At 41.1% G+C, this 27,910-nt stretch overlaps 1 protein-coding gene and 1 non-coding gene across 8 annotated transcripts in view; both read left to right on the plus strand.

The window, feature by feature from the left end:
* The window catches only part of CNTLN (centlein), a 221,399-nt gene that overhangs the window by 189,140 nt on the left and 4,349 nt on the right, over positions 1-27,910 (plus strand). For all 7 annotated transcript variants that reach the window (XM_048504012.1, XM_048504015.1, XM_048504014.1 and 4 more), the window contains 4 exons: positions 239-376; positions 1,703-1,888; positions 16,947-17,144; positions 17,801-17,878. In XM_048504012.1, the coding sequence (XP_048359969.1) occupies positions 239-376; positions 1,703-1,888; positions 16,947-17,144; positions 17,801-17,878 (600 nt within the window). The remainder of the gene's footprint in view (positions 1-238; positions 377-1,702; positions 1,889-16,946; positions 17,145-17,800; positions 17,879-27,910) is intronic.
* Positions 24,728-24,890, plus strand: LOC125437323. Its single transcript, XR_007245173.1, has one exon. It is a non-coding gene; the product is annotated as a U1 spliceosomal RNA (small nuclear RNA).

Genomic DNA, 27,910 nt, shown 5'->3' on the forward strand with positions numbered 1-27,910 from the left:
GAATTTAAAAATATCTAAAAGGTGTAGTCCTGTGGCTAATTATATGAATATCATTTATATTGATTTCAGCAGAATGCAATCCATACATGAATCAGGTGCAAGACAACAAACTACATTTTCACCACAAGAAATGTGTAAAATTAAAAGCAGTTATTATTTTGACTCCAAGTTTAGGTTTTCCATCTAAACAATGTAAACACCTTCACTGATAACAACTGTTCTCTGGGTGTTACTCTAGGTAAAGACACTGACTGAGGAATGTTCAAACAAAAAAGCATCAATTGATTCACTAAAGCAAAGGCTTAACGTCACTACAAAAGGAAAGGCACAGTACGAGCAACTGTATCGCAAAGCTACAGAGGAGATGCAGAAAAAGGTACATCATTACAGATTTTCTCCGTAGATTATTTCTCTTCTTGCAACCAATTCACTTTTTTATCCTAACTTCTTTAGGTAAGCTGTTTATAGTAAATAACTATATGTATGGTCAGTAACTTAAAATATTCACAATGGCCATAGTATTATCTCTGTAAGTGACTTTTAGTGCTTTGAAATGTGAAGACATGTTCAAATACATCACTGAGTCCTTCAATGAAGTATCCTGCAAATGTATCACTGAATGGAATTGGCACAGTGTCAGGGGAACTGTTATACGGGACAAAATGATTATAGATAAGTCCACTTTCTGGTTGGGAAGGACAGGAAGAAAGGTGAGATGGGGTATGGCCATTTCCCTATTCTGGTTGGTTCAGAAAGGTTTGTTAAGTGGAGGTTTTGGGGGAGGTATTGTTATTTTGGTTAAACAAGCTTCTGGAGGTTATATAACACACCATTTCTCTAGGAGAAATGGTGAGCATTTCATGTTCAACAGTTTACTCTCCTGGCATTTTTTTTTCTTTTTGAACTTGATACTACCATCCACTCAACTCTACTACCCAGCATTTCTTCCCATTAGGGAAATGGAACAGATTAAGAATTCTTTTCCTTCCATTCCTCTAGCCATACAGTTTCTTGAAACAGTTTTTGGTTTTTTAAGAATACTGCTGGGAAATGAAATGTGATTGTGTGTCATATCTAGTTTGAGCATCTTCCATTTCTTTTGTGGTGTATACGATGGGTCTAACAAGGTTTGAGAGCCTAGACTCCCCAGAGCTGATGCTTCCCTCATATCAACTGAGAGTATATTTTATGTTACGTTTCAAATTTAAATACAGTGTTAATCTAACTCCCTGGCCCTAAACTGTAGGATACAGTCTTCATAGGATATCCTACTTCCTATATTAAAAAGTAATAACCAAATAGAATATTCTTCCCCGGAGGGTGCTGTGGCTCAGTGGAAGAGCCTCTGGTTTGCACACAGAAGATCCCTAGTTTAAAAGGACTGGACAGGAAGTCATGTGAGACACACCTACCTCAGACTCAGGAGGACTGCTGCCAGTCTGACTAAACAATATTGTACTTGACAGACCAGTGGTTTGATTCAGCATAAGCCAGGTCCTCTTGTGTTCGTGGTGTGATAAAAAGTGGAGAGAAAATCTACTCCAGGTTGCAGTTCAGACCTTATCTCTGTACAACACAATGGGAGAGTAGACTTGCTCTGTAGAATTATGGGAGGGTCTTTTGCATGGTAATTATGATCACGTTATTTGTTTGCCCAAAGATATTGTGGTGTTTAATGAAGGTTCCACATGTCTTGTTTAAGGAGCTGAAAGTCACCAATTTAGAAGGCAAAATGGCTGAGGCGGAATTTGCTATGTCTGAGCTTGAAACAACTGCCTCCCAGCAACTCCATGGTCTAGCAAGGCAAAGTGGACAGGCACTTGAAGTCGTGCAGAAAAAGTTGATGATGGCTAATGAAAAAGTGGAAGAGTTTGTTACCTTTGTGAAGGTTGGTTCTTTGATTATCTTTTATTTATTTATGATTTGAAAAATAATTGTGTGGATTCCAGCATTAGGATCCACTTCAAGCATGCAGGGAATTGTGCCTGATACTAAGATTCTTCCTTGACTTCCCTTTCTTTCACTGACACCATCATGATACCAAATGCGGTTTCATAGCATTGTACAATAAACTTCACATGCTATAATTTACATCCTAACCTCTAATGGTCTTAACATTTAGAACCCCCAGTAAATTGCCATTAAGGACTCATTTCTACCGAAGTCCTGTGAGTCCTCTGCAGCTAACCTCCAGGTGGGCCCTGGAGATCTTAACTGACAACTGATCTCCAGACTGAAACTAGTTCCCCTTGGAGAAAATGGCTGCTTTGGAGGGTGGACTATGGCTTGGTTTTTCCTGGGCACATCGTTGGCCAAAGCTGGAATTCTTTTCTCATTTTTTGGTTTAAAAAAACTTTTCAAAAATGTTGCCAGCCTCCAGGTGGGGCCTGGAGATATGAAATTGCAACTCATCTCCACACTACTGAAACCATTTCTCCTGAAAAAAATGGCTGCTTTGGAGGGTGGACTGTATGGCTTGGTTGTTGTGGGGCACATTGTTGGGCAAAGCTGGAGTTGTTTCCTCATTTTCTTGGGCTAAAAAAACCAACCCTACACCAAAAGTTGGAGTTGTTTCTTCATTTTCAAAAGAAAAACCCTTACACCAACAGTTTGCAAACCACCAAGTGTGGCCTGGAGATCTGAAATTACAATTCATCTCCAGATGACTGAAACCACTTCCCCTGAAGAAAATAGCGGCTTTGGAGGGCAGACTGTATGCCTTGGTTTTTGTAGGGCAAAGATAGTTCCTTCCTCATTTTTTCTAAAAAAAAAACCCAAACCTCACACCAACAGCTTGCCAAGCTCCAGGTGTGGCCTAGAGATCTGACCCTACAAATGATTTTTAGACCCAAGAAACCAGCTCTCCCTAGAAAATGACTGCTTACAAGGGTGGACTGTCTGCCATTATAATTTCCTGACAACTTACCCCTCCACAAACCCTCCTGTGGCTTTGTTCTTCTTCGGCAAATTGTTGGGTAAAGATGCAACTGTTTTTTCATTAGAAAAAAAAACGTTGCCAATTTCCAAGTGGTGCCTCTAGATCTCATATTACAACTGAACTCCAGACCAGAGAACCCAGCTCCCGTGGAGAAAATGGCTGCTTTGGAGGGTAGAGTGTCTGCCATTATACTCTCCTAAGAACTTTCCCTCCACAAACCCTGCTTGCTTCTTGGGCAAATTGTTAGACAAGGATAGAATTGTTTCTTCGTGTAGCTTGATTCTTCTTGGCCAAAATCTCTGCCAAAGATGGAGATGTTTCTTCATTTACAACACAAACGAACAAAAAAACCCCATTTCCTCAAAAGTATGCCAGAATGTTACAGTGTTCACTACTGATTTAAACTGATCCTGCCTCACTGCTGCTCTAGCCACCAACAGTTGTCTAGAGCCCATTGTATTGTTCAACCCAACGGGCTTTACTTCTAGTGTTGTTGTAAGTTATAAGTCAGGGAGACAGATGGGGCAAGCTGTTCCTGCTGGTACTTCTCAATCTTTCAGCGGCCTTTGATACCGTAAACTATGGTATCCTTCTAGAACGGCTGCAGAGGTTGGGACTGAGATTGACTGGAATGCAGTGGTTTTCATCGTACCTCAGTGGCAGGCAGTATGGAAAAGCTACTGTTGATCCAATAAGATCATCCCCAGTTGAAGCTGTGCCTGTAGCTCATAAGCCTCCACCCAGTTTAACAACACCTTCAACAGTTAACAAGTATAGGAGCAGGTGCTTATAATGGTTAATCAAAGAAAGTATATGGGAAGAAGGTCAGAAAGGAAGCTGGTGGATGCTTCAATAGTAAGGATGGCTGTTTTGCCCGGCCGGAGTTTTTTTGGAAAGTTTATTCAGTATACTGAAAGGGATTGATTTTATTTGACTTTGTTCTTTGTTGTAAACTGCTGCAAATAAATGTCGAAAGCTGTCTGGTAAGCCCATTCTTCTGCAGAGCGGCTGGGGAAGAAACCAGGAGGGGGAAGGTCACACCGACCGGCCAGTTCTTATCAGCCTCCTTGGAGGCGAGAGGCTTGAACAGGAGGCCAGAGGTGTCAGATGTTTTTGCCAGCTGGACTTCCATACATGGTGGCAGCCGAAAGTAATAAAGGACACCGTAGTAAATTAAAATGCACAATGAGTGTAGCATTTGTTTCCTGGCATGATGGACCAGACTGAGGGCAGTAAAGACAGTATCATGAAATCCTGGAACCAAGAAGATTTATAGTGTTGAAGGATATATATAACATTCTTCTTGACTCACTTCAGATTCACAACACTGACTTAAACTCCATAGCAGGTTAATGAAGATGTTGGGCTCAGAAAAAAAATGCCCACACTAATTGTGTCATGAAATAGAGTCCTGCATTGAGAGCTCAGCAACAACTGGAGTACCATCTCAGCATTCATAGGCAAGCCCAGTAGACCAGCTGTGTTCCTTGTTAAAAGATGGGGCAAAGGCTCCACAAAGTGGAGATGGGGTCAGGTGCTCAGGTCCCTGAGATCTCTCTAGTGGAGTTCTCCTGGGCTGGATCCTGTCTCCTATGTTATTTAATATTTACTTGAAGCTGCTGGGGGAGGTCATCAGAGAATACGGTGTGCATTGTCACCAATGTGTGGATAACACCCAGCTGTTCCTCTCAGTTCAATCTGCATCAGGTGATGTGTCCTGCGTGCTGCATCGCTGCCTGAAGTCTATCGTGGACTCAATAAAGATCAATAAATTGAAGTTGAATCCTGTCCGAGGCTGAGTGGGCCTCCTGCCTCGGACTCCCAGCCTAACCCCTCCCTGACCTGCCCCACACTCACCTCGCACCAGGAGGGACCGGAGGACCAGTCACGACCAGTGGCACAAAGCTGTGGAAGAGGTGGCCGGGGGGAGCTCCACCCCACTGAGTAAGGCTGGTACGCGGACTCTGGCCCAGCAGGCAGGTTGGCAGAGCGGAACTGGGGTGTCGCAGTGAGAGGCCAGGCCCATCCAACAAGAAGGGGGCGGGAACAAAGGTGATGGGAAGGGGTGGAAAAGGCATGGAAAGGAAAAACTATAAAAGATCAGATAAGAAGGCACAGGGGGGAGAAATGGAGAGCAGAAGGTGTGGAAGGAGTAGAGAGAGAGGCACGAAGAGAAAACAGAAGGACAAACAAACTTGAATGGAGGAGGTGTGAAGAAGGGAAAGGTGGAGGCTGAGGGTGGCAGGCTGCTCACAGAAGAGAGACAAGGAGGCTTGCAGAGCCAGGGACAGTCCTCCTCACAATCAGGCTGTGGGTGAAGAAGCTCAGCTGCTTACACCACTCCTCAGAGACAGGGAGTGAGGCTGGGGATCAGACCACCCGTAAAGGGGAATGAGGGTTGGTTTGCCACTCCAAAGCTATCGCCGGGCAGGGGGTGGGTTGACAAATCCCAATAAGATGGAGGTGCTCTGTGTGCCAGGCTCACGAGTCCAGGGAATCAAGGGACTCTTGGTGCTGGAAAGGGTGGCTTTATCCCAGAAGGACTGGTGCAGGATCTGGAGATTCTCTTGGATGGGTTGCTCTCTCTGGAAGCCCAGGTAGCAGCAACAACCAAGAGGGCCCATCAACACCTCCAGCTGGTATGCCAGATTTGTAATGAAAAGCCAACAACCAGCTAAAGAACAGGCAGCTGTGACATTAAACAAAATGTAACAATAATAACAATAATAAAAAATAATCGGCACCTGGGCGCCATTCCAAAAACACTAGGGCGGGCACTTGGAATCTTCAAATCGACAAAATCAACATCTGTCAGATTCAGAAGACAGCCCTGCTGGGATCCACACAGATACTACATCTATACATTACAACATCCTAGGCCTCTGGTTGAGGCTTAAATTGTAATGAAAGGCCAACAGTTAGCTAAAGAACTAGCTGCTGTGATAGTAAACAAATTCAAATAATAAACCAGTATATAGTGAGGATCACCAATGGATACATTCTTAGTTGGCAAAGTTATATATCTCTTTTTATACATGTGGCATTTGTTAAATAGATATGATCTACTGAACATGAAAATGTTTTGAAGAATGATAAGAATAATTTATTATATGATTGGCAGTGCCAGGGGTAGTGGGACACCATGCATGTCATCCATAAAAGGGAAATAACTCACCTGTAGATGTTAGTTCTATTCTTTTTAATGCTTGAATACAGCCTGTTATTCACAGAGTCATGAACATTATTCCTTTCACCTGCCCTGGTCTGTTGACACAAACCTGATGGGGGAGCACAACAGGTTACTTCATCCAGCTGGCATGATTGATATGGAATGGCCTGGCACCCAATTTGGGTCAACAGCAACCTTTCTGGGGAGGTATATATGTACGTATAGGTATGGAAAAACATGCTGAACACCATAGACATAAGTCTTTACAAATACCTAGATAAGCATGAAAACAAATCACATCTAGACTGGGAGAGGTACAGATAGAGAAGGTCATGGTAAAATAAATATCATAGTCCTTGCTTTTCTTTCTTTGTCTTATTACAAATTTTGAATAGATTAGGTTGTTTTTTGTGTCATCAACATTTCTAATTTTACAAGCACTTTCCAAATAACAGAATATCATAACTACATTTGCCTCCTCAGTTGATATAAGGTCACTGCTAAGTTGTCAAAAGCAAAGGTGACTAACAATGAAATTGCCAGCAGGAGTGAAATTAATAAAGCCTAAATGAAAGTAATATGCTTGCTGACAACTTAACAAGCTAACGACTACTTTGGACAGTCTGTAATGAACACACAGTCGAGCGTACGGTTCTTAAAACCAGCTGTGTAGCTTATAGAGAAAGAAAAAGAAGCATATTTTCATTCATAGTATGCCACTGCATCTTCTGAAGGGCTCACAGCAAAATTCTGAGCAGTTAAGATCATGTAAACGTTAATTTCAGTGGCACTTAAATATGCATTACAGTGTATTGGGAAGTTGCGCAACATAAGAAGCTAAGAGCAAAATACGTACGCTTATTTTTGAGCCAGTGACTTTTTCATTTAGTGAAAAATTTGTCAGAGGTAAAATAAAATCTTCAGAATTATCACGTCTTTTAAAACACTGGTTTTGAAAGACAAGGTTCTCACCGCAGGAGAAATTTCACCACTTCAAAATAAATACATATACGCTGGCTGTTAAGTACCTGTTTACATGTCATACACATGGAGCCATCAGCTTGAAGTGTCTTCTCCACATTGCTGCTGCAGTATTTTGTGTCACATGGAAAGCTTCCAAGCCACATGCAAAGTAAAGTGCAGTCTAGTATGGAAGGTCCCCAGACTCTCCAGAAGGATCACAGGATGAACCCACTGATTGTATTGTCAAGCTTGATCAATGTGGTAAGAGCAACTGTAAGGTAAAGAAAAATAGTAGAGCAGAATTACTGCATGACTCAAAACAAATGCCAAGAAATTTATTTTACTACTAAATTAGCTAAGACCAACCAATGTAGCACTTGAGAAGTACTATTTAAAATGAGTGGTTCCAATTTTGCAAGGGTATGTTTGAAAAAAATCCTGTTTGCAATGCCAGTTGTCTCTTAAGTATACTACAACATACATTTGTACTGATTGCACTCTAAAATGAGTTGTATTTTTTGCCACTGCTCATTTGGCAGCATTCAGCATGGCAGCTGTCCAGTTAATCACTTTTGGCTCAGAATATACTAGATGGTTAGACTTACATATGCTCAGTGAATGTCCCAGGAAATGAAGGGTTGTACATCATTTTAAATCAAGTACATTTTAAGTTTATATGGTAATGATCATGCTGGCAGAGGCTTTGGACTTACTGGAAAATAGAGTTTCTTGGTGACTGTATAATTACTCAAAATATTTGTGATCCAATTTGGAACACTTGATGATGACAAAAATATTAGGCTTTGAGAATTAGACTAACAAAATGGGCAAGGCTGGGATATCAGAGCAAGAAGCGATGTAGCTTTTACATGTGCAGTGCAAGCTTAGGAGCACTTTCCTGGAATAAGCCCCATTGAGTAAATTTCAATAGGATTCTGAGTGGACCTGTTTAGGATGGCTCTTGTATACACATACACACAGCTGGATCAAGAGAACTAAACATAATGCTCCCCTCCATCTGAGATTGCAATCTGAGATTGCAAATCCCTTAACAGACCAGGTGCTCAGGAGCAACAGCCGCAGAAGGCCATTGCTTTCACATCCTGCATGTGAGATCCCAAAGGCACCTGGTGGGCCACTGCGAGTAGCAGAGAGCTGGACTAGATGGACTTTGGTCTGATCCAGCTGGCTTGTTCTTATGTTCTCCATAAGAATATTTTTTTCTGGTCAGTGAGTTAGGCAAGTGGAAGAGGAAGAAATCTATGGAATAGCAGTGTGATGGGTAGGTACAAAACAGCTTAGCAATACAGTTTAGTACTCTTAAGTGCTCAATTAAAAGCAAATTTCTTTTCAAGAGTTGTGCTCACACTTTCTTATTGCAATTTGAACAAGAGTTGTGTTCCCTGATCACTTCTTGAAACGAATGATAAAAATAAGAGAAGATAATGATGAGCCTTCAAAGACAGAAGAACTACAACATATTCATTGTGAGGAGCCAACATATTTCTCGCAACTCTGGAGAATGCCTTTTTGAACATATGAACTTGGGCTTTTTACGTATGAAGTTTGTACTATGTCCTTTTAATGTAAGATTTTCACATTACCATGGTATGGTACAAAAATGTGATAATCTTATTTAAAATACATAAACACAAACATCATAGTTTAAAAATTTCAGTACATATTTCATAGAATAATGTTCCTGCAAACTGTTAGTCTTTTGTATTTGGTAGACAGAATGCATGAAAATAAAGATGCAGCCCAAAAGTCAAATATTAATGATGAACAGAGCAGCTATTATTGACTTACTCAGTTGCTAAATATTTATGCGAGGTCCTCTGACACCTCCCCCCCTCCCCACAATATCACACTGAAACGATCACAGTTGAAAACCTTCCTCATGTTTCATTGGCATTATGTACTACACAAAATAAATCATGTTAAGTCGCTGTTTACACATTTTGGGCTAAAGCCATACATAAGGAAACCAAGTTAGCACTATGAGATAGATCTCTGGTTTCCTCCCGCTCATACTGCCTCTTTCTTTGAATCAGGGCAATATCATCTCCAGATAATTTCACCTTCTGTCATGTGAGGACAAGCAGAGGAGTAATAGGGAGAATTACTTGGTGTCACCTCCATATGCTGCGGCCAAGATATCCTTCCCCCTCGACCCCTCCACTACGACCTTCTCAGCTAACTGCTGACCATGGACATCAGTCACTCAGCAGCATCGTAAGCTAGTGGAGCTTTATGTCCAGAACCCAAAGCCCAGTTCTCTGTCTTCTGCTTTTGCTCAAAAGCAGGCAGCAGTAGAGCAGGCTGTGTTCCAGGAAACAGGAGACTTTGCAAACCACTGCGCTTCTATGCTTATATGAATACAGAGTCCTGTGTACCAGGTATTATTAACAAGAAATAATTGTGGGAAAGCCATGTTTGTTCATTTTGCAGTTGATAGTAGGTTTTCAGTTTGTGAATGTTCATAACGTTGCAAAGCCACAGAAGGCTGTATTCTGAATGAAAACACTTTTGGGGGGCATTATGTGGGAGGGATGATTATGTATTTTCAGGAGGGTTAGGAGTGGGGGATAGAAATGGTTTTTATAGTAGATTTTATGAGGGTTTTAAGATTGTTCTATGTGTTTTGTAACTGTAACCCCACCCAGGGATTTGGTGATGGACAGGAAACGAGTACACCAATTAATTAATCAATCAATCAATTAATTAATTAATGACAAATTATTTCTGTGCATTTGGTCTTGTAGAGATTTTCGAGTCCAGGATCTGCCCTAGGTAAGGATGTTTTCCAGAAATCTGAAAAATCTTCCTTAAAAAGAAATTACCAACTATTTTCTACTTGTCAGACTTCCTTTGGTGGCAGGGCAAATATCAAGGCTTCTATTAGGAAACAGCCACAGTTGATAGTTCTGAGAAGAACTGGTGATTAAATTAATTCTCCATCAGGATCACTTTTCAGATGGGCTTTAGGCAAATTGAATCAGAGGTCTGGATGGTGACAGTGAATATCTATTAGACTGTAAACAGAATAATAGGCTCTTTGGATTTTAATGAATGGAGTGAATGGCTGAGTTCTCACTGTTTAGGGCTAGCATATGGTAAGCGATGCGTGGAGTACACTAGGAGCTGTGTATAATGCAGACGCTGGACAGGGTCTGGATCACTAAAGGCAAAGCATATAAACCTCTGATGTTCCATAAATTAGTTGCTACTAATCATTCAGAAAAAAATAGTACATAAACAGTATGTGTAAATTACAATATTTATCAACGTGATGAAAATCTTTCAAGCTGTATTGAAATTTAGAAATTTATTTCAAATTATTAAGCTGTTGAAGCCAAATTGCAGTGGGCAGAATGTTTTCAGCAGCTGCTCATATAATCCTCACAAGGCAAGTATCTTTAGACCTGATTCATATTTTGCTTTTACTATAAAATAACAACCTTATATGCTGATCCAGAACTGGTGTATTTGCCCTGGCAGCGTTTCATATGTTTACAAAGCTTGTTTTTCAAAATAATCCTTTCCAGATTGCATTGGCAAGGAGGCAAGTGCACAGAATAATGTTCTTCCCTCACCCTTACTTTATTTGTTGTAAGTACAAACCCACTGTCCACCTGTATTTTGGCAAAAGAAAGATGTGGACACTACTTTACGGATAAGCCTCTTCCATTGAGGGGAAGTGGGAAAAGTTATCAGGTTTTTATAAAGTTCAAGTCCGTTGAATCACCAACGTACAGCTATATTGAATTAGAATGGCATTTCCATGATACCATTCCTATCCTATCTTTAGCCAAGGCTGTAACTTCTTACAACTGAGGCTTGGCCTTACCTTACAGTGGAAAGTTTGTCAGCCAGTTCTAATGAGTATACATATTCAGAAACAAATGTAAATGAACAAGAATGTATTCTGCAGTCAACCAAATACTGAGCAATGTTAAACCCCAGAATATTATAGGCACCATTTTAATAGTTCACAGATATGAGATACCCAGAAAAAAAGGATCAGGCTTGAATGATTTATATAAAGCAGAAGTACATGTGTGGTTAAATTGCCACACAAGAACCAAAAGCTGCTTCTTGACTGAATAGCCATCTCCACAGCCTTTTTGTAATATTTTCCCCTATGCCTTAATTAACATTATATGTAAGGAGAATCTCATACAGAATCTCATGCATATCCTTTAGGATAGCAATGGGAAGCTAAGAAACTGGTTAAAAAAATGCCTTGTATCCATTTGGAATGATAAAATGTTTTGGTAAACATTTCCAGGATCAAAGATAACCAAAACAGAATATCTAATTTAAAAAAAACCTGTCAGAGTTTCTGGATGCCACTTCATATGACTCATCCTGCTCTGATAAAAATTCAGATTTTATATTTCTTCCACAGGCTTTTAAAGGGGCACCTAGCAAATAGGAAAAAAAATGTTGCATATGGACAAAAGCTGTTACAAACTCAAGTTAAAATTTAAAAATATGTAAAATTAGGAGACAACAACAATAAAAGCAAATTAAATTGAAAATTAATAAGGAGCAAAGTGACAGCCTGGTCCAAAAACACAAATTAAGCTGCAAGAAATTCAGTCCCAAGCATGACTTTAGTTCAGATTCTTATCATATGCCAATGCAAACAGTGAAGCCATGCAGGTCAGCATCAGCTAGAAGGGATATAATTTTCTCTGCTGTTGGACCTGGGTCAAAGCTGGCTAGGATTTCAGCAAGAAATTTAGATCTGGGCTCCCCATAGAGAGGGCAAGACAAAACTTAATGAGGAAGCTCCTCTACTGCTGAGGCTCTATTGGGACATAAACACTGGGCAACATGTTTTCAGGTATAATGGCCTGTTAACATGGTTTTTGGCATAGTTTGCAAGCAGATGGCTGTGAAAGCTATTCTGAATTTATGAAAATTGATATTAGGAAGGTAAGAGGATTTGTTGTGATCCCTTTTGATCAGTCCAAATCATGGGGGAAATTTGGAGCTGGATATGGTATGCCCAGGCGGCTAGCCTGATCTCATCAGTTTTCAGATGCTAAGCAGGGTCAACCCTAGCAAGTATTTGGATGGGAGACCTCCAAGGAAAGGAAAGGTCTTGATGGAGGCAGGCTATCGCCTTGATGGATGCAAGCCCCCTCTGAATACCTGTTGCCTTGAAAATCCCAGCCAGAGTCATCATAAGTCAGATGTGTCTGTTGAGTGCACTGTGTCAAAATTGAAATTGAAAAACGTGTCCAATGGTTTTGAACCATCCAAAGCAAAAGAATGGAAGTTAGCTGGTAATTAATAGTAATGAAGGATTTGGTTGTAGCCAAGGGACCCAGGTAGGACCTCTCTGTCACAGGGTAAAGAATTGTCTGGAGAGTTAGCCAGAATATTCCTCTGTTTGTAGGCCTCTACTAAGGAGAGACCAAGTTCACCCATACTGGTGCCACTGGAGTACCCTATGCCAGAGTCAGAATCCTCAAAAATAGATTTTGAATAGTCTTCATGTTTATGACAGTTCCTTCATTCTAGCCTGGGACTGCAGTAGACATGCAAGAGCGGCACAGTAAATCACAGCAAATGAGATTCAAACCAAACAGTGTATATATATATATACACACAGAGAGAGAGAGAGTTATATAGTTATTATATATAGTTATTATAGTTATATAGTTACATAGTTATTATATATATAGTTGAGAGAGAGAGAGAGAGAATCTCGACTAAAACAGTGCTAGTGATCGAAAATATTTAGTCTACATTCCCATACTGTATTAAACCCTCTCTTAGGCTGATTCCACATGGGCCAAAAACAGCGGTGTGAAAACGGTGTGAAAACAGTATAAATCCTTTTACACCGTTTTAAACCCTTTTACACCATTTTCACACTGCTGTTTTTGGCCCATGTGGAATCAGCCTTCGTTTGGTATATTGTTTTATCATAGTATTTTTATGTTTCTTCATTAATATTGCACTAGTAAAATCTTGAAAGATTCAGCTTGTCTCAGTACAAAGCACTTGGAACCATTAGCAAAACTTGAACTATATAGATCTATGCTGGAATCTTGGTTTTATGTCATGTTAACCTTACATTGTCCTCCTTGTTCAACTGTAACCAAGTTCTAGTTATGAAAATGTTCCACTGTCTAAAACACAGTTAGTTTTAGTTGAAAGGTCTGTCTTCTGAGTACCAAACAAGATTGGCTGTTCTTAATTTATTGGTTGCCAGTAGATCAAAGCTCAAGCTGACAAAGTTGAACAAAACGTTAGCAGACTGTACTAATACTAAAACTGTATTCTGTGATAAGGTATCGAATCAGGTCAGTAAACATTTGACTTTTTTCTGTAGGCCTTTGAGAAAATTTAAGCTTTATGATTACTAAGATGCTTTAAGGAACATTCCATAGGCAGAAATTCTGACAAAAAGTAAGACAAAACAACCTTTTGTAGTTGAGTTTAAAAGACAGCCTGTACTATATTGAAGTTGCAGCAGCAGAAGCAAATATATGTCTCTAAGAACATTCTGATTTGTCAGGTGAGGTGTCCTGAGTGCTGTATGCCTCCTAGGAAGACCAGGATTCAGGTCTTAATGACAAATGACATGAGTCTGCTAGGTGGATTCACAGTAATAGTGCAGCTTCAAGTCTGGGAGAACTCCCTTTAAAAGGTCTGTGGAGGGTCTTTTCAAGTATGAACAATGGGGGATGGGGATGGGGTGGAAGAGAGGCTCCTGTGCCATTTTCCCAAGCCAAAACAGCACCAGGGCTGACTCATCAGGGTGGCTCTACAAACAGCCTCCCATGGGGCATATACCACCCCCTGGCACTGTTGCAGGTCACAAAAATGGCAGGGAGAGCTAGGAGATCCTCCACCTCCCATGTTGTAGTTGCAATCTGAATTGAGCCCCCACAATGCTTTTAAATAGGGAGGAGGAGGTAGTGTCCCCCACGATATTATTCATAATCACCCATCTCTCTAGACAGTTCACTGACACTGCATATTGGCTGACCATTGTCATAAAAATATTACATGGGGCCTGTCTGTCTGTCTGTCTATCTGTCTCTGTGTGTCTAGATATAGATATAAATATTGTGTGTGTGTGAAGTGCTGTCAAGTCATGTCCAGCTTAGGGCCAACCTAATGCCTTCCAAAGCATCCTATGTTTAACAGCTTATGGTTAACAGCCTTCCTGGCAAGGGCAGGAACTCGGCTTCAGGATCCGGCCCACACATGCACAGAAGCCGAGTCCTGATTGGACACTGAAACCTTGCAGCACTTTGGGGCTGCATCATCAGGAGGTGACAGCAAGTGCCTATATAAGGCGCAGCCTCGTGGCGGCGTGCTCACTCTCACCTGAATGCCGGACCCATCCACCCTTCCCTGTTTTTCAGTGTTCTGTGTTTTGTTATTATGTTTATGCTTTTCCATGCTCTTGTCATAGCTGGGCAGCAGTTTGCGCATGGGGGGTGATCCGCTGGGAAGGGGGAGGTGGGGGAGTGCCCCTATGACACCTCCATAAGAGGTTGGGGTGGAGCAAGCCAACGGTCGGGATGCCCAGCAGGAGCTACCATGGCTTGCACCCCTAGTGGCAGATTGAAGGGGGCACCAGACGGGGGCCCACTGCCCACCTGGCATTCTCCACTCCAATTTTGCCATTGCGGTCAATTCCTTTAGCAGGCGGGCTCGAGGGATTTGGTTGGCTCTGAGGGTTAGCATTTGTGCTGCCCAGATCACCCCTCCCATGCTGTGCCATTTGCTTCCTTTCAATCCCATGTCAATAAATACCTCTGGCTATGGCCAAATTTTGTACCCATAAAAGTTGTCATGTGTTTATTTTGGGGAAGGGGTTGGTTTTACCATTAGCTTGAGCTGACAGGTCCACATCTCAGCTTCCAATGAATGCTGTGGCTTCCTTTATCAACCCATGTTGGGTCTTCCTCTTTTTCTGCTGCATTCAGTCTATGTGATTGCATGCCAAAAGCACAAATCCACTTGCTTAATAAAGGGATAGAGTATTGTTTGTTGATAATCTTATTATAGTAATTACGATTATATTTTGTATTTATCACGACAGAGTTTTCTTAAAATTCACTGATTTTTACAGTTAAAAGTACGAAGGCATCCAGTGGTTGGAATTTGAACCTTTCTAGATCATGCACACACTATTCAAACTCCTGCTGAAATCTGAAACACTGGCCCTACTTCTTTCACAGTGATTTGCAACTTTCCCTGGTTCCTATACATAGTTCCCACATCAGTCATTTCTTCTGCTGTGATCAGCACAGCAGAAATTTGGCCTGTGCTCATTTCCAGCTGCTACCATTGCTCCTATTCTTTCCAGTTCTTTCCTTGGACTTCTAACTCGGCTGCAACAGGCCCCAAGATAATGATGTTGCATTTGCATTTATTTGCGAGATGATCACCTTTAGCCCACCCCGAGGTTGAACTCTGATGCAATTTTTTAAAAATTACACATACCAGGGATGTCTGAGTAATAGGAATTCTTCTATCATGCCTAATTTGGAAGTTGCCTCATATTCTTCGAACTCTTGAGTTCCTTAATCCTTCAGTTTATTCCTTTCTTTACATAGTAAAACATTCTTATTCCTCCTCGCTGCTTCCATTTTTATCATTATCCACTTATTTGTTCAGGCTTCGAGTCTCATTTTCTGCCAGTACTAAGCCAGTGCACTCAGCTGATAGATAATGCTTTGTTTTGATCATGACTGAATACCAGTTAGTTTAAACTAATTGCATTATATCAGGTGCGATTTCTTGATAAACTTATGCAGAGATTCATTGTTATTAATGTAGTTCTTTCTCCCATCATACCAGAATGAGCTAACAGTGCTGGGGGGAAACTGCTCGTTCCCTTGCGTACTCAGCACTGAACTTATTAACTACTTAAGAAGGATTGGGTTGGTGGGTATTCACAAGGGGAATTCTATCTTCTGTAGTACTCTTGTGGGAAAATAGATCATGAGCCTCTAAAATGTATGTGAGCCTCCACTGTAAAGACTTCAAGCTCTTTGCCATTTAATTATTTGCTACCAAAATTAAAAACATATACAACAAGGCAATGTTTCCTGCGGAAAATTGAAAAGTAGGGGATACTGGGCGATGAATTTTTTTGCAGTTACTTCATGAGAATCCAACATTGTGTTCAAACAACAAAACAAGTGAGAGGTACGCATTATTAAAGCGCCGTTTCTATACCTTAGTCATTTGGGCTATGTTCCAGTGTGCTGTTAGCGGCCCTTATGAACAATTGAAATCAGTGTGCTGGATTTAAGTATTGCAGTCCACTGCTATACAGCTGTATCAGATACAGAGCAGCAAGTATGGGCTTCCTCTGCCACAGCTACCTCCACATCCTATGTCTAGTAAGAAAATCAGAGGTGCATGTCTCTGTGACCCTGGAAGGGAAATTTTCTCTTCAGTCCCTTTCTTGCAGTGGAGGCAGTCAACTTTGCTTTGACTTGGATGAATCTGATAAGCCAAGAGATGCTAGAACACTGAGAAGAGTGACTACATTGAACTGTGCCTGCATCTCTTTTGGTGTCATACAGTTCCACAGCTGGTTCTGCACCAATGACTGGTGAAAGAGGGCATACACACCCAATAACACACTGGGGCAGTGCCAATCACTCTATTGACAAAGTGCTAATTGTAAGATGTGGTCATTCATTTGATGCCAGTAATTTTTAAAGATAACTGGATGTGGTGTCTGAAATTCTTCTCGAATTGTGGTATACAAAAACTGCAGTCACCGTTCAGCGGTACCGCTAATAGTTTTCATTTTATATCACATAATCTTTTACTATATTCGGGAAATGAATTAATCATAAACACATTTTTTCCCTTTGTGATTAGACCTTGGCCACAGAGCTGCAGCGTAATGTGAAGGAGATCAGAACACGAATAAGGCATACTAAAAAAATACAACAAGAGAAAAAATATGACAGCGGCATTTCAAAAGAGTCTGTTCACCGGGCCCAATACTTGGCTGCATCTATCCTTAATATTTCAAAGACTGACTTGGATGATATACTTGATGTTGAAGATGATGAGGTAAGCTACTGTTCACTCTTGATTATGCTAAGAAGGACAGATCTTTGACTGCATTTCATCTGAATGGAAGGTGGTGTCCAGTGGAGTGCCATATGGCTCAGTTCTGGGCCCAGTACTTTTCAATATTTTTATAAATGATCTGGATGAGGATGTGGAGAAACTATTCATTAAATTTGCAGATGATAACAAATTGGGAGGAGCAGCGAATGCACCAAAGAGATAGAATTCAATGAGATCTGAACACACTGGTAAAGTGGGTGGATGCAAACAAGATGCAGTTCAACAAGGATAAGTGCCACTTCTATATCTGAGTAACAAAAATGAAGAACACACACACTGGATGGGGGATACAGTACTGAGTAGCAGTGTGTACTAACAAGATCTTGGGATATGGGTGAACAGTAAATTAAATATGAGAACTCAGTGTGATGCAGCAACAAAAAAGGCTAATGTGATCTTGGGGGGCATTAACAGAGGCATATCGTCCAGCTTGCAAGATGTCATAGTCCCTCTGTATGTTGCACTGGAGTACTGTGTGGAGTTCTGGAGGCCTCATTCCAAAAAGGATGCAACATGAGATGGCCTTGTTGGCTACAGGAAGATTCTGGAAACTCTTCCACACTGACTAAGATTATGCACCAATATTTCATTTTCAGGTAACGGAACAGATCAAAAGAGAACATGAAAATGACAAGGAGTGGATGAGCTACTTACAGAAGCTTCTAGAAGGACAGGTATGCAATTTATTTGAAGTTTATTTGGTGGCAAATATTGCTTGTTCAATGGAAAATAGAATCTCTATCACTGTAAGTCATCCATCAGTCAGTATTGCCTGATGTAACTGGTAGTGGCTTTCCAGGTCTTTTACTGCACCTACTACCTGATCCCCTTTTAACTGGAGATGTTGAAGATTGTATCTGCGACCCTCTGCGTGTCAAGCAGATGTTCTACTGCTAAGCTATAGTCCCTCCCTTAAAAATCTGTGATAATAGAATCATCCACTCTCAGAATCTCAAGTCAGAAGAGGAGAATGTGGCGCTGGCTGGGCCCAGGGAACTATGACAGAGTCACCCTCTTCTCCTTTCCTAGAGCGCCCTTCTCATTGGAAACTGGGAAATTGCCACAAAGGCCATGACATCATCTCAAGTGTTTCTCCCATAGAGAAACTGCGTTTCTCCCATAGCCAGATGAGAGAGGTGCCTCCTGACTGAGCATGACACCTCTCCTGGGCTCAAAGAGTGATCTAGCTGGTCCAAACCACATCTAATTCAGCTAACATTGGCTCCCCATTGGAAAACAGAGGTTACAATGAAATGTGTCTCTGTGACAATTTCACCATGAAGAATTGCCACTACATCAAATGTAGGCTGAAGACACAGTCTCACCTAGGCCCCTTCCGCACACACAAAATAATGCGTTTTCAAACCACTTTCACAACTGTTTGCAAGTGGATTTTGCTATTCTGCACAGCTTCAAAGAGCACTGAAAGCAGTTTGAAAGTGCATTATTCTGCTGTGCAGAATGAGCTCAAGAAACACTCCTTTGAGTAGGAATTGAGTGGTTGCTGCTTATTTCCTGCTAGGTGAGAAGTCACGCTGTGCCAATTTAATATGGTGTGAAATGAACACAAAAGATGGCTGGATCAAAGGATGGGACTGCTGGATGCGTCCTGAGCTTATTATAACAATATTTAAGAAAGAAGACTACAGTTGGATAGTGCTGGAGCTCATATGAAGTTCAGGAACAGATTTGTAATGCAGTCTAAAGTAGACTCCAGTCTACGCCCGTTGAAATGAATGGGCTTAGAGTGGAGTAACTCTCCTCAGGAGTGCATTGTTAATTATCCAAAAATTTTAAATAAATGTATTTAAGAATTACAAATATTTAAGAATTACAACTGTTGTACCTGAGAACTATTTTCTATTGAAGGGGCTTTTCAGTTGAAAAAGGGAAAGGCTTAACACCATGTTTGTTTGAGCTAACTTTACGGATGGAAAATAAAACATCTAGGGAGAACAGCATACATCTTGGCAACATATTAATTAAATTATTGAATCTATCTGTATCCTTGGTGGAGAGAAAAGGATCCATTCCCTCATATGTCTTAGGAAAAAGAGATTTTTTTATTATGTGCCTTTAAAGTTAGTAGTTGATATGGACACCTGAGGAGTTCATGGGTTTCAGTGACCTTTTACTATGGACCTGTTTCCAGTCAATTCATGTTTTCCTCACAGCCAGACAGCTGTTTATTACCGTGTCTTCCCGCATTCTCTACAATATTTTCTACTGAGACCTCAAGCAGCTTGTTAGTGGGAAGTAAATATTGATTTGGCATCCTGTCAATGCAGAAAGAATGAAAAAATTTCCACTAGAGGCCCCTCAAACATTTTCCTATCGACATTTTCTGGGCAGAGTGGAAAGCTGCATAGAGGATGACAAGGCTGAGACTAGTTGAAATCCCTGAGGGGTCCATTGAGACTGCCGCTGTGACCTGTGTGATACTTTTTCTTCTCTTTCAAGTCTCTTTTTTTAATACACACACAGTCTGCTGGGATGCTCCCCTCTTGTAAGTGATCAAGGGCAGCTTATTGGCAGGTGAGAGCCCTGCTTTTCTAGTCACAGCCAGCTTTTGTTTCAAGATGGCTGACAACATAAACTGTATCTTAAAACTTCTAATTTTTATTTATCTTCTTAATTTCACCAAGGTGTTTCTAAAAATCTAGAGGAAATTATCCTTTAAAAATCCTTTAGGACAAACATATCTTGGTGTTTATTATGTGTATAGTGTAAAATTCACACATTTCATTTTTGAGCAGGTGAAAGAAGTTGTAAATAGCTTTCAGTTAGGATCATGAGGTATAAATGAAGGAAATATTAAATGAATTATCAGAAAATGCACTCTGCATAAAAAGTTGACAATATGTGAGTTGCCTACAGAGCTAGATCTATTAATCTTCAGTTAATAGAAAGTGTGAGTGATGCAATCTTCTTAGAAAGTGGGTACACACACTACTCTAGTGATCTCTTTACTGGGGTTATTGAAAAAGGAGCTGTCACAGTGGAATCAGTCTCTCCTCTCCTGTTCCCCTTTCCTCTGGCCCCTTCACCTGACAACCTTGGCCCTGGTTAAGTGTTACATTGCTATTGATGTTCACTGAGATTAGAGCTAACGGGGGTTCATTCTTAGCCAGACTTTCAAACTAGTTAGAAAAAGATAGAATCCTAGTTAGCATTATCACAGTTTACACTGATGGATATATCACACCTGTTGGAAAAGAAAAGGAGGAGCAAGAGGGGGCACAAACCCACTGTTCCCTCTCAATCGCTTACATTTGGTTAAAAGATCACCCTGTTCTCTGAATCCTTCTTTGAGATCTTTTTTCTCTTTTTCCCTGGCAATGAAACGTCATAGGACCTTTCTAAGTGTCCATTTAAGTCAAGGGGGGAAAGATGCTTTACCATACAATGCAAAAACGTTATCAGAGTCAGTCATCAGAGTTCTCTTTCCAGTTTGGAGGCCAGGTGTCTCTGACCCATTTTGCATCAGGTGTCTGCTGTGCGGAGGAGCAAATACCCATCATATCAAGATTTCTTGTATGGATGTATTTCCCTGAGCCCTGATTTTAATTTCCATTCTCGCCATGCCAAGTTGCACCACTTTCCACCAACTTTAATTTTCTTTGCTGTCAGGGTGGGAAGATTTGCCAGTGAGCACAGCTTTGCCCCAGACATCTTCCCTCCATCCACCACTAGCTCCTCCCACTCCTTCGCACCCCAGTGCACATCTCTCCCCTCCCCCTTTCAGATTTGTTATTACTTCAATTTTTGCTATTTATTATATTGATACAAAGAGAGAATCACTGCAAAATCAATGTCTTTTATTGCATTTGAAAACCAGGAAGTATATGTGTATGTCCGTGTGTGTTCATTGGGGGGGAGGAAGAGATTTCAGTTCTAGGACTTGTTCCCCTTCTTCAACAGAGTGTGGATCAGAAAATTGCTTTGTCTCTTTCTCTTGGGGGGGGGGTTGTTTTTGGAAAGGGACCATAATATTGATGTAACTGCAATCATAAGTAACAGCAATTTAAAGGGCTTTTACAGAGCCCCTTAAGAACATAAGAACATAAGAACAAGCCAGCTGGATCAGACCAGAGTCCATCTAGTCCAGCTCTCTGCTACTCGCAGTGGCCCACCAGGTGCCTTTGGGAGTTCACATGTAGGATGTGAAAGCAATGGCGGCTTCTGCGGCTGTTGCTCCCGAGCACCTGGACTGTTAAGGCATTTGCAATCTCAGATCAAAGAGGATCAAGATTGGTAGCCATAAATTGACTTCTCCTCCATAAATCTGTCCAAGCCCCTTTTAAAGCTATCCAGGTTAGTGGCCATCACCACCTCCTGTGGCAGCATATTCCAAACACCAATCCTGCGTTAGCATTGAAGAAGTGTTTCCTTTTTATTAGTTCCTAATTTCTTCCCCCCAGCATTTTTCAATGAATGCCCCTGGTTCTAGTATTGTGAGAAAGAGAGAAAAATTTCTCTCTGTCAACATTCACCACCCCATGCATAATTTTATAGACTTCAATCATATCCCCCTCAGGCGTCTCCTCTCCAAACTAAAGAGAGCCCCAAAGCGGCTGCAGCCTCTCCTCCTTAGGGAAGGTGCTCAGTCCCTCAATCATCCTAGATTTGCCCTTCTCACTGCACTTTTTCTATCTCTTCAATATCCTTTTTTGAGATGTGGTGACCAGAACTGAACACAGTTACTCCAAGTGTAAATTACGCACCACGTGTCTTTATATAGGTATGACAATCTTTACAGTTTTATTATCCCAATTCCTTTCCTGATTATCCCCAGCATAGAGAGTTTGCCTTTTCACAGCTACCATACATTGAGTTGACATTCCCATGGGAACTATCCACTAAGATACTAAATCCCTTTCCTGGTCTGTGACTGATACTTGCACTGACCCCTGTAAGCGATATTATGTGAAGTTTGGATTTTTTGCCCCTATGTGCATCACTTTGCATTTTTTGCTACGATGGAGCTGCATTTGCCATTTCTCAGCCCACTCACCCTAATTTATCAAGGTCAGCTTGGACCTCCTCGCTTGTAATCCTTTGTGGTTCTCCACCCACCCTACATAATTTGGTTTATCATCTGCAGAAACTTAGCCCACCAAGCTTCACCCACCTACTTCCAGATCATTTATGAATAGGTTAAAAGAGCACTGGTCCCAATACAAGATCCCTTGGGGACACCACTCCCCCACATCTCTCCATTAATGAGAATTTCCCATTTACACCCACTCTTTTGCTTCCCTGTTTCTCAACCAGTTTTAATCCATAGGGAGGACTTCCCCTCTTATTCCTTCATTGCTACAGAGTTTTTTTCTCAATAGTCTCTGGTGAGGAACTTTGTCAAAAGCAACTTTTGGAAATCCCAAGTAGACAATGTCCACTAGTTCCCCCTTATCCACATGCCCTATTTACATCCTCAAAAGAACTTTCCTAGTAAGTTTGTAAGACAGGATTTGCCTCTGCAAAAGCCATGCTGACTCTTTCTCAGCAGGTTTTGCTTTTGTTATGTTTATAATTTTTATCTTTAATGACAGATTCTACTAATTTTACCAGGAACAGATGTCAAACTGACTGGCCTGTAATTTCCCGGGTCCCCCCTAGATCCTTTCTTAAAGATTGATGTGGCCCATTAGTCATCTTCCAGTCTTCAGGGATGGAGTACAGTGATTTCAAGGATAAGTTGCATATTAAAGTGGGAACATCCAACAATTTCATGCTTGGGCTCTTTAAGAACTCTTGGGTGAATGCAATCTGGGCCAGAGGATTTGAGTAGCATTTAGTTTATCAATGGCTGCCAGAACTTCTTCTTGTCTACCACTATCTTAGATTGGTTCCTCAGTTAAGCCTCCCTAAGAAGCTTGGTTCAGAGTGCAGGAATTTTCCTCACCTCCTCTTAGAGTGAAGACAGATACAAAGGAATTCATTCAGCTTTTCTGCAATCTCCCTGTCATCTTTTTAGCTTTCACCCTTTGTTTCCTTTGTCATCCTAAGCAGACCCTACGCTTCCCTTGCTGGCTTCCTGCTTTTGATGTACTTGAAGAACTGTTTGTTGCTGGTTTTGATGTTCACAGCCATGCGTTCCTCATAATCCTTTTTTGCCTCCCTTACAGCTAACTTGCTTCTCTTTTGCCACCATTTGTGTTCTCTCTGGTATTCTTTATCAGTTAAGTTGGACTTCCATTTTCTAAAAGTTCTCACCCTTATCTTGCAACTACCAGGTGTGATGAGATCTGTGTCTTTAAGAGGGAGTTTATGGGTGGAGTTAAGAGAACCAGGAAAAGCAGAGGCCCATTGAGACTGCAGCAAGCAGCTGCAGGGCGGGCAGTGAATGTCTCCTTGCACGAAAATGGAGAAATGTGAGGAGACTGCGCATCTGGTTAAGTGTTACATTGTTACACTACAGCCCCACTGCACATCTAAGAGGCCTAAGGTAAGTGTTCCATGCATAATGGGCCTTTCATTTGGCCTATGTTTATGAAACATGGAAGTCCCTGAACTCTGTGGGACTGCTACTATTTTCCCCTCAGTTCTGTACCAAGCTTTGGCACTAGTATCACATGCTCCTGGCAGATACCAGCATGAAACTGCTATTTCTGCTCTGGGCATTAAGCACAGGTTAAGCATGAATCTCCATGGATCTCCATGTAAGACTTGGATCTCCATTCATGTCATTTACAAATAGTTTTCTTATATTTGTGCTTGATCCCCCCCCCCTCCCTCCCCATCCACCTTTCTTTTCCGTACAAAATGTCTAGCAGCAAAGTACATGAGATCACTTAATACTAAAGTTTGATATAGTGTCTTCTTGTGCCATTGAGCCTGGCCTCTGGAACGTAATTGCCCAACAGTATTGATTTAATTGCCTAGGTTTATTTGTGGACTCCTAATTATTGACTGGAGGTAAATTTAATGGAGAAACCTTTATGAACACGGGGAAACTGCTGCTGTTGCTGTTATACATAAATGAACTGCATCACATCCCTTTAGATCATTTTTCAAGCTAATTTTATTCCACTGTGACAGTATGATAACATTTAAAATGTCATACGTTTTATTTTTATTGCTGACATGCACCATTTTACTGCTACATTAGAATTTGGGGAAGGGGGGGCTCACAGTGAACACCAGTTGTTCTTTATTGTCATTTAAAGATTCCCCTAGAGTGTAATTATGAGCTGTGGCACACCTCTGGCTTATGGTCTTTCTCCACCTGTGTTTTCTATAATGTTAGAGGCTGTAAGGGGCAGAATCTTTGCCTCCTTTGGAAAATTATTAATGTTATTGTTGACTGATAGACACCATATCTCTGGGCAGATGCTGAACGTGTGCATGAAGTGACCATTCCATATGAGAGAGATTACAGGTAGATCAGAAAACTCAGCATTTAATTTGATCTTTCCCCCCCCCAGTAACCGGAGTAATCTTTGCCATTTAAAGTGGCGAAGATTTATTTCTTTAAACAATTTAGTTATTTTTAGTTGGGGAAATCTCGGAATGGAACCAGGGAAATTACTTGGCAGGGGAGACACCGTGATCACGCAGGAGGTTTCTCCAGGGTGAGACTCGTCCATTGCACTGTGGGAAATGCCCCAAGCTTTCTGAAAAAAAAAGATATGCAGTATTTTCTGTGTCCTCTCCTGGCAAGGACAAGTTTGCAGCTTTTGTGATGTAAAACAACTAAATAACAGATCTGCTACTAGTACACAGAACCAGAAACATTCTATTACATATGTAGCAGGCACATATAAGGTTAGATTTTCATTTCAGTACTTCTAGAAGTTATAATTTTAAAACCTCATTACTGAAGTGAAGCTTAGGAAAAGACAAAGTACTCAATATCAAATATCTGAAATGGCATAAATGAACCCTGCATTTCTTTGTTTTATTTTCAAAATAAACTCCTGTTGTTTACCAGCCTGGCTTGAATTTCTGAGGTTGGCAACCGAAGAATTGACTGAGAGTCAGCAAACAGGACACAACAATCAAATAACAGCTGATACACTGCTTGGTCATTCTCTTTGCCTTGGTACTAAACTTACTCCTGAAACCAAAAACTTGAAGCTGAGCACATTTTTGTGCAGCCCATGGTCTCGGCATCCTGATCCACAGTCACCTGACATGTATAAGAGCCTTAAGTATCAGACCAAGCTCCGGCAAAGTCAGGGCAAGTATCTGGAAGGGAGACAAGTGGGGGAAAGTCGATATACAACCAGAAGAAGGTGAGATAGAGACAAAGAAGAATATCTGTGGTAAGGTCCAGGAACAAGTCACAAAAGAACATCCTTGTTGTCCATGCATTAATGTGGATGGGATCCATTGAGTGGATCAGTCTTGCTGTGATCACATTCCCACTGAGAGAGGGTAGGAAATACCCATGGCACTGCACCCTGGGTTATCAGGCACTGCTTATTATTGTTTAAGGCTAATTTGCATAAATAGTCCGGCTGCAGTAGGTCCCTTTCTTTTTTCTATTCCTTTGCGCATTATTTTCAGACACAATTCAGACAAACCAGGAGATAAGAGCAGGGGTGAATAGGAGTGGCCAGTAGTACTATAAATGTACCCCCAGTGGTTAAAAGCCATTGCAGCTATTGCAGCCACTTTGGGAAGACTATCTGGGTTTTTTTTGTTTGTTTTTGTTCTTTTCAGTATGCTCCTTGGGTCCAACTCTAATTAGCTTTGTAACATGATTGAGTAGAGGTTGTTCAGAGAGCTCTCTGCTAGCTCTTGGTACTCACAGTGAGAGGGCTTTAATAGCATTGCAGTGGTCTTTGCTGTCCCTGCAGAATTTGTTAGCAGATTAGCAGTTCGCTTCTGCCTTTTCTCCCAGGAGCCCTTACTCTCTTGAAACTCTTGGAAATTAAAGCTTCCAGTATCCTTACATTAAAAGAAGCTGAAACCTATAGAACAGGTAGGTTATGAAGGATCGGCATTATCCATTATATAATGCAAGCACCATTAACTACGAAGCTGTCACAAACTTAGGCAAAACAGTTTTCCATTACTTGGAATGTTTCAATAATGTAATGTGAGGTGAACTCAGCAGTTGTGTGGCATACGGAAAGTGGTTCTGCATTACATCACACAACCAACGAACTAACAGAGAACCAGATACATTAAAAAAAATTGGCCCAGGATACCCAGTGCTGGACAAAAAAGAATTTGGGCAAATTTGTTACATGGTATCAACAACCACTAAACAACATGACCACGCAGCAACACAGGAAAGAACCATTCACTTAAAAATATTTCTAAACTCTCAGGACTAGTTTTTGCTGTAGCTTGCCAGCCCTAAATAACTTTGACCTGTTCAAACCAAAGTGGGCAAGCTGCAGGATCACTGGTGTGGCAAGAGGAGAGGCCAAAGGGGCAAAGGATGGGAAGGAGAGCAGCATTTTCATGCGGTTCCATTTTTCCAGCTATCTCAGAGTGTGTGTGCATGTGTAGTGAGCGGAAGGAGCAGAGTGCATCCTTCTGCCTGATCCACTCTGAATATGGGTTAGTAGTCACACTTACCAAAGAAAACTTCACATTGCCTAAGAAAAATAATGAATTTGGTTGTTCTGTACGAAATCTAGATCAGGGCCCCTCAAACTTTTTAGACCATGGACCCCTTCTTTGAACCCTTGAGCCCTCACTGACTCACAGGCAAACAAACAAACAAACAAACAAACAGCCATTATTAATAATACATTTCTTTAGGTGTATAATAACAGTGCGTAATGGCCAATTGGGGCTACGTACCATCCATGCATCAATAAACTAACTTAAATTTATTGTAATTTAAATTTAATTTAAATTTATTTTATGTATTTTTATTTCTTATTCAAATGTCAGCTTTTGACCCCAAAAGTTAATAATCAACCCCGGTGTTTACTGTCCTCCTTTTGACCACTATGCATTTATTGACCCCTTGGATAGTCCCATCGACCCCCAGAGGTTGATATTGACCACTTTGGAAACCCCTGATCTAGATCAACTTTACTCTTGATTTTGACTCAATTCCTAAGATTGTAGTTGACACACGTGAATTTTTGTTGTGAAGACATTAATTTTAGTATTATCCGATTTGCCTTTCCTTGGAGTACCCTTGAGGGGTAGAAGGACAGATTATTGTGCCTAAAATCCCCCCATACTTTCAGTTTGTTCCTTCTGTCACTGAAGTCAAGCATCTCTTTGCTTTAACCTGTATGAATTGACTCTGGCTGATTCTGCATGGGCCAAAAACAGCAGTGCAAAAACGGTGTGAAAATGGTGTAAAAGGGTTTGAAATGGTGTAAAAGGGTTTATACTGTCTTCACACCGTTTTCACACTGCTGTTTTTGGTCCAATGCGGAATCAGCCTCTCTTTCTTGCTTTCCTTTCTATATTTTCATCTTACTTGACTGCAAACTTGCAGGCAGGGTTCAACCTTTTCCCCCTCTTTTGCACAACTTTGTAGATGTCATAGTAATTATAAAGTATAGTTTATGTGGCAAGTCCTTGTGTCTTACTATTTGGACGTTCACAAACATATGGCAATAGAATGTGTAAGTACTCCCTTTTTTTCTTCAGAGGAGATAGAGTGGCATTTTTCAGTGGGAAGGTAGCAAGGGAGAAAGAGCTAAAGAGCTTGCCACTGTTCTCTCCACACTGTTCTCCCCTAGCAGCTGCCTATGGATACAAGGTCTTTTAAAATAATCCCATAA

This window comes from Sphaerodactylus townsendi, linkage group LG07 (assembly GCF_021028975.2).
Source record: "Sphaerodactylus townsendi isolate TG3544 linkage group LG07, MPM_Stown_v2.3, whole genome shotgun sequence".
NCBI classification, from domain to species: domain Eukaryota; kingdom Metazoa; phylum Chordata; class Lepidosauria; order Squamata; family Sphaerodactylidae; genus Sphaerodactylus; species Sphaerodactylus townsendi.